The sequence below is a fragment of the Populus euphratica genome, unplaced genomic scaffold, assembly GCF_000495115.2.
Source record: "Populus euphratica unplaced genomic scaffold, PopEup_1.0 scaffold461.1, whole genome shotgun sequence".
Taxonomy (NCBI): Eukaryota; Viridiplantae; Streptophyta; class Magnoliopsida; order Malpighiales; family Salicaceae; genus Populus; species Populus euphratica.
Genome location: NW_011500168.1, coordinates 208819 through 217115, shown reverse-complemented (window position 1 = coordinate 217115; position 8297 = coordinate 208819). Strand labels below are relative to the sequence as shown.

General features: G+C 30.6%; 1 protein-coding gene across 1 annotated transcript; it reads right to left on the bottom strand.

Moving 5' to 3' along the window:
- Positions 1-1489: 1489 nt before the first annotated feature.
- LOC105111294 (TMV resistance protein N-like) lies at positions 1490-6866 on the bottom strand. Its single transcript, XM_011006603.1, has 5 exons — positions 6191-6866; positions 3963-5055; positions 3515-3838; positions 2450-3430; positions 1490-2359 (listed from the first exon to the last, which is right to left on the bottom strand). Exons 1-4 carry the CDS (start codon positions 6673-6675, stop codon positions 2801-2803), a joined length of 2532 nt encoding a protein of 843 aa, XP_011004905.1. The 5' UTR covers positions 6676-6866; the 3' UTR covers positions 1490-2359; positions 2450-2800.
- Between the last annotated feature and the right edge of the window lie 1431 nt (positions 6867-8297).

Here is an 8297-nt window from a genome sequence, read left to right as displayed (position 1 = left end):
TTTTATTTTTTTTAATTTATTTGGTTTTTTTAGATTTGTTTAAGGGCGATGAAATTTGGCATAATATGTATGTTTAATGATGATGACTAAAACACTTAATGTGAGGATGAGGATCAAATTGCAAAAAAAAAAAAAGAAAAAAGAAAAAAAAATGGACATTTATCCTTGGCAAGCATTTAAAATTTTTAATTGGATTAAATTGGAAATTTGAAATCTACATTAAGAATGAAATTGATCATTATAGTGATCAAATATCAATTCTACAAGTACACGAGAGGTCATGAGATCTACTTAGTAGCATAAAACCATTACACACACTCAGATATAATGTGGGTATTCGACACCTTACAACTATAATATTAGTTAAATTATAATTATAATTTTTTTTAATTGTATATTGTTTTTTATTGGAAAATATTAAACAATTAGAGAAATTAATTTCATGGTTAATGAGATTAATATTCTAGTTAATAAACAATAGGAAAAATTGATTATCTAGTTAACGAGATTAATATTTTGATTAGTGGAGAATTAGAGAAAAATTAACCCTCTAATTAATAGAATTAGTGTCCTAAATAATAAACGATAGAAGAAACTAATTATCTAGATAAATGGATTGGTGTCTTGGTGAATGGGCAATTAAGAGACTCATTTGATGATTAATGGAATTAGTGACATGATTAATAGAAAATAGAAGAAAAATAATTCTCTACAAAATAGAAGAAAATAATATTCTAATTAATGGAATCCTGGATGATGGACAATATGATAATCTAATTTTCTGGATAATTGAATTAGTGCTCTGATTGATGAAAAATTAAAAAAACTCATTTTTTAGTTAATAGAATTATTATTCTAATTAATAAGGAATTAAAGAAACCAACTGATTTAATAATAGAATAAATATCTAGTTTAGGTGAGAAATAAGTTGGCATGTCCTCAAAATTATGCTAACAACATTGATTTGCAAAGATAAGGATGTATTAAAAAGTTAATTGTTTGAAAAATGATGTTGGGAATACGTATGGAGGTAATATTAAATTATTATTGAGTATAAAATTGATTGCATTCAATATTAAATAAATTTTCAGCACCTCAGAGTAGTGGATTCATAAATTTGCATCTTTTCGTTTAATCAAAAGATGTAATTGGAAGATTAAATGTTTGACTTTATAATATCATTTTATATCCAAATATATATATATATATATATATATAAATTAATCATAGATGATATATCTAAAGTAATTATTGTTAAAACATGTCTATAATTTGTTGCTCTCATCTTTTGTACCTTCATTTTTAAAAAAAAAAAATGAACATGTGCGTCTTATGTTGTAATTAATTTACTTGTCACATTATTCGTAATATTTATAAAAATATATATAGAGGAAACTTTACTGGATTTTTTAGTTGAATATAAAAAAAATGAAAAATAAAAAATCTTATACTTTCAATAATAATAAAAGAGGTAGAGGTATAAATAGAATGTTGTGTCAATAAAACTGGGGTCGGCACATGCTTGTTCCGCCAATATTAATTAGAGTTTTAGAGACAACAGTACTGACAATAAAAATTAGAATGCTTTCAGGAAGGAAAAATAAATAATGAAAATAGAAAGGGTGAATTACCGGGGGAATCGAGTTAGAGATTGAAGATGTGATGCCCTGTAGGAGAACGAAATGCGCAGAACTCAAGAAGCAAAGGAGGACATCAAGATAATCTGACAGGTTGGATATAGACTTTTCCAGCTCAGTCTTGAAGTAATTTGAATATTTCATTGGCAGTTAAACCAAGAAGATTGAATTCCATGACCAGTAATGGTGGGAATTTCAAATCATCCATGATAAAATCTGAAATCTCGTCAGTTGTCATCCTGGTGGCTCGAATCCTCATCACAACTGCTGGATCGATTCTTATCAAATAGGAAATAGACCCCACACCTTTTGATCTTGGAATGCTCGGTTTTGTTATAGAATTCGAATGTAACTTCACTGCCAGAATATTCACTAGTAAGACCTGTTCTTGTGCTCTCATACCACAATAACATGTGATCCGAATCATCTAACTTGAGTACAGCAGCTTTTGGCTGTGGATCCAAATCATACCTTAATAACTTCACATGATCATGTTCACCACTATCACTTTTGGCATCGCATTTGCAACTAAAATTGACACAATCAGACAGAAGTGGTGTGGGCGATGCAAAGACTATGCAGAAAGCAATTCCCTTGAGCTGATGACAGTTTAAGGGCAACTTTTTGGTAACTGAAGATCCCATATTTTGACTGCGAAACCATGGTGGAATTTCACTCTCTGGTAAAACGATTTGAAAAATCTCACCTTTGATCTCTCCAGACTGAGTGACACAGAAAACATAGAGGAGAAATTAGAGATTCAAAATATAGTTGATGATCATGAGAAGCAGGGAGAACTTATGAAGGTTCACCTGAATTTTACATTGCACATCTGCCATTAGTTTCTTTTGATCCAATTTGAAGCAGTTTGCAAAGTTCAACTCCTGGAAATTTCTTAGATTGAACCTCGATAAGGTTTGAAGTGATTTACAGTCATTTACATCTAGAGCTGTAAGTGACGATGGAAGCTCTGGTAACTCTTTGATACCCGTTCCGCTTAAATCCAGATGTTTCAAACATTTCAGATGTTCAATTGAAGAGGGTAGCTCTTTAATAGCTGTTCCGCCTAAATCAAGATGTGTCAAAGATTTCAGTTGTGCAATTGATGAGGATAGCTCTTCAATAGCTGTTACACCTAGCTTAAGCTGTGTCAAGAATTTCAGTTATTTAATTGATGAAGGTAGCTCTTTAATAGCTGTTGCATCTAACTCGAGACGTCTCAAAGATTCCATGGGCTCCATGATTTCTGGGAAGCTCTCAAATTTTGAGCAACCTGAAAGCCCGAGAACTTCAAGGGATTTCAGTTTACAGATGCTGCTGGCAATACTCGAGAGCTGTTTGCAGTTAGTCATATACAATCTAACAAGTGCTGTGAGAAGCTCAATTGATGAAGGCACCTCTTCAATTGCCGTCCCTTGCAAATATAGATATTTTATGTTCCCGGAAATCTCTGGAAACTTTGTAATATTTGCGCAGAATTGTAGATCAACCTTTCTAAGAACTGGTGAATTTCCTGAAATTGCAGGGCATATTCTGACATTAATGCAATGATATAGATCAAGAATTCTCAAAACTTTCGAACCAATCCTGCTTGGAAGACTTCTAAGATTGTCACAATAACTGAGCTGAAGGACCTCCAGCTTGGTGAGATATTGAATAGAGGGGTTCACCTCTATTAAACTTTTACAAAATTTAAGATTTATACTCTCTATATTTTCAGCCATGGAGAGATCTGGGATTTCAAGCAAATATGAGGAGCCACTGAGATCCATACGTCTTAAATGCACAAGGTCCTGTCATAACAAAACAAGGGGGAAAAGTAAAACAAAAGATTGACTATCTTTAAATTTATAATTCATATATAGACACGATCATACCTGTACACCTGTCCAAAGCTTTTCAATCTTGCTATCAGGGAAAATAAGCTCAACAATGTTTTCAGCACAAAAACTTTGCGGCAAGGTTTTCAAAGGGAACCCATCCCAATGGAGATATCTCAGCTCATCAGAAAGACAATCGAGGCCAGAATGAGGAAGGTGCACTTTGTCTTTGTTGTCCATTATGAAAATTTCATTCGAGGAAAAATGATTAAAAAATTTGAGAATTCTTAGCCGATCCATCCTTGAAAAGGCATCAGATTTTAAGTGCATTTCACGTGATTCAGAGATATCCAAGCATATGCCTTCAACCGCCTCAGTTCCCTAAAATCAAGGGTAGAGAATAAGCAAACAATAAACTCATCTCGGACTACTTGAAAACATGTAACAACACGGTAAGAATATCACAGGCGGGAAAATAAGAATAATTAGTGACTTTAGCTTTAACCTTCTTTTTCACCAATGCTTGATATACATCCTTAGGATCACATAGCCTACTACGTTTGCCTGGAATATTAGATTCTTCACGAACAATGCTAAAAGCCATCTCTCGTAGTGAATCATGCATGCTGACAGTGCAACCAGGTGTGGTGATGAGAGACTTGTCAAAAAGAACACTTATATCCGAACAAGCAGCTGAATAACAACCATCCAAAATTTTTGTAACACGGTCCCTATTTGCCCCATTGAAAAAGAATGCAAGATCAAGAAACATCTCTTGTTGTTCATCATCAAGACCATCATAACTAATTCTCAACACATTCTGAATTTCACGGTTAGAAACTTTCCCTAACTTATTCAAAACACTACACCATTCCTCTTTGCTTCTACCATAGAGAGCAGAACCTAAAACTACAAGAGCCAAAGGATTGCCTTGTGCATAATCTACTATCTTTTCTACCAACTCACTACGATCAATTGTGGTATTGTAATTCTTGAAGGCTTTTATGTTAAAGAGTTGAAGAGCTTCATGGTGGTTCAATCTCTCAACATCATAGATTTCATCAACCACATTCCTAAGCACTTGCTTATCCCTACTTGTTAAAAGAATTTTACTTCCTGGACGGAATGAAACATGTGGCTCTGGTAACAATTCTTCCATTTGCCTTGAACTATCCACATCATCGAGAACAATAAGAACCTTTTTACGGAGAAGTCTATCCATTACAAAAGCATTTCCGAAGCTCAAAGGGCCAGTGTTCAGAATGTCTTGGTCTAGTAATTCTTGAAGGATATTTTTCTGCAAACCAACCACTGTTTGTCTTTTTAGTTCTTCCCTAACATTTGCAACAAAGAGGAACCCTTCAAATTGAGCAGAGACATTGTCATATACCGCTTTAGCAATAGTTGTCTTACCTATACCACCCATTCCCCATATCCCTACAATCCGAACATCTTGGGACTCCATTTTCAACAAAGATTCAACCTTCTTAATACGTGCATCAATTCCAATCAGGCTCGTATGATGAGTACTCATAGATGTTTGATGCAATTTGTTCAATATATCTCTAACAATGTCATCAACAAATTCAGACTCAGATCTAAAAAACACAAAACACATATTTGTTAGCAATGATGGAGCCAGAAAATTTTAAATAAGAGGACAAATTATAAATACTTGATATTATATATTATATAAACATGTGTTATATATAGAGAAATCAATTTGAAATGCATGTGCTAATTCATGTCAAGCAAAATTAATTTAAGAATATTATTGAAATGAAAAAACTTACATTATAATTATTTTTTCAAGTTTTTATATTTTAAAATTGCTTAATAATGACTTCATTATTAATTTCATTAAAAATATTCTTTCTCAATATATACAATGAAACTTTCATTTATCTATTTCTAAATCTTCGAGGAACTAGTGAAATTATTAGCAACAATTCTTTGTTAATTTGTTGTTTTACACAAGTGGGTTAAATATAAATATTAATATATTTTTTTAATTTTTTTAATTATTCAGTACTTTATTTTTAATTACTAGTACATTGATTACCATCATTTATCATATAAAATTCATAATAAAATACATATTAATTCATTAAAACTCATTTCAATTCATATTTATATGCATATAGTATTATACATACACATATTAATTTAACAAATTTATAAATTATCATATTATTAAGAAATAAAACTAAAATTAAATAATAAAATAAATAGAAAAAATAAAGGAAACTTTCCTAAAACATTACACATAAAGCGTAAAAGGTTTCTTAATTAATTAATAGTTTAAAATTTAAAAACAATATATAGAAAAAAAAGGAGGTATTAACAATAATTAAAAAAAAAAGCTTGTTAAATTATTATATTAAATTTAAAAAAAAAATATTAAAAAAAAAGAAGTAAGGGGCAATTGCCCCTTAATTCCCATTGTGGCTCCGCCACTGTTTGTTAGCTGGAGAGAACCAGAACAGAACAATAGGCACTCTATAGCAAAATCAATGCAAACACCTTTAAAAAAGATCATCATTTCCCAAAAGACTAAGTACATTGTTATCGGTGATACTGCAGCATAAATTAATGAAAATAAACACTCTTAAACTACTACAAATCAGATTAAAAATGATTTGTTCTAATTAAATCAAATATGCAATTGCCAGAAAACACTAGAGTTTCAAAATATGAAAGCCCAAGTAGAAATTCAAGAAAGCAGAAGCTTACTTAATGTTATGTGAATCCCACCCAGATAGATTGGCTGCTTCCCTCATGGCCGCTCTCCAGTTGAGCACTTTTTCCATCTTCTCCTTCAATAACTGGTCATGCCTAGCAAATGCATCGGCAAAACTTCCAGTTTGATTCCTAACATGAGATGGATCAACCCGATAGAAGATGGGTATAACCATTTGCCCTTTAACTTTCTTGCATTCAAGAATTTTTGCAAGTTCCTCCAAGCACCATTTGGAAGACGCATAGTTGTCAGAGAAAACAACGACAGAAAGCTTGGAATCTTCGATTGCTTTCAAAAGGGATGGAGAAATTTCTTCCCCTCTATTAAGTTTGTAATCGATGAAGGTTGAGATTTGTTTCCGCTTCAAAGCAGCATAGAGGTGGCTGACAAAACAAACACGAGTGTCCTCTCCTCTGAAACTAAGGAACACATCGTATTTTTCTTGAGGAGTGGTTGTTGAAGAAGAAGTCGAAGCCATGTGAAAAAACAAAAAAAAAAATACACTTCCTTGTGATTCAGCAGATTAGAGTCTATGGACGAAGACAGAATGGAAATGGGGCTTGCTTTGAACCGCGTTTTTGGGCATCATCACCTTCGAAACTTCCTTTGACCAAAAATAAATACCTCACCTCGGGGTTTTTTCCTTGCAATTTGAAAGATGTATTTGGTAAATAAAAGGGTCTAATTCCAAAAAAAAAAAACAACCAAATTAGTACACCAAAATTAATGAATTAATCTATAAGATCACCAAAATTAACCAAATGAAAATTCATCATACGATCACCAAAATTAACCAAATGAAAATTCACCCTACTTGAAAAAATTGAAAAAATTTAATATGAGGCTGGACTCCAATTCAACAAGACTGATTGATCTATTAGGTCAAGCCAAACTTAATAATTATGGTACAAATAGCTAAAGCCTACTCCTAAGCAAGTCTATCAAAAAAACAAAAGCTATAAAATGAATAAATAATTTTAAAAAAATGATATCAACCAAAAACAAAATTATAACATAGATGGAAAACAATAAAAAACATAAAACATAAAAATATAGAATTATACTAAAAAAAGATCACACAAAAATCTTAATTAAAAATTTTATTACTTATTATTTTTTATTCAAGTAGTTTGTGCCTTTATGAGATTTAAAACTTTTTAAATAAACTTAAAAACTAACCTAAACAAATTAGAAAACCTAAAAATAAAAGAAATGCAATAAATGTCCTAAACAAGTTAAGAAAAAAGATAAAAATAATTAATAAAATAAATATTTTTTTATATAAATCCTTATGCATCAGTTTCACTAGGTTAAAAGGAAGTTGTCCTCGAGTTCAAATTCTTCTCGCTTCAATCTCATAAATTTCTAATCAAGAATTTGCAATCATTTACATATCTAGCTTTTGTATTACAAACATCATTTCTATTAACAATTAAAAAAAACTTTAATACCAACCAACCCATATAAAAATAACATAAAAAAGATAGCAAGCATAAGAATATAAAATTATACTAAAAAATAGATCACACAAAATTTTTAATTGAAAATTTTATTACTAAATATTTTTTGTTTAGATAATGTGCTTCTTTAAGAGGTTTACAATTCCTTAAATAAACACAAAAACTAATATTAAGAAATTAGAAAACCTAAAAATGAAGGAAAATCAATAAAGCTCATAAACAAATTAGAAAAAATAAGATTATTAAACATAATATTTAATTTACCAAACTAGATAGGAAAACAAAAACTAAGAAAACAAATAGCTTTTTGTAAAAAAAAAATGTCCAAGCCATAGAAATCTATTTGATTGTGTCATTAAATTAAACCTAACGAATTAACCTTTAAAAATCTCGACTTGACTTTTTTCTTAACTTAAGTTTTAAATTAAACCACATAAGTGTTATCCTGATATAACGAAGTTGACTTGGTGAATCCAGATATAACTTAGATGATCTAGGAAAAAAGAAAAAAACATGATTTGGTTTTAAAAATAAAATCAAGATCATATTTTTTTATAAAAAAATATTGAGATGGTGATATATTGGATCAACACGGGTCAAATCAGGTTAATTTGTCAAAATTCACAACTTGAGTCATGGA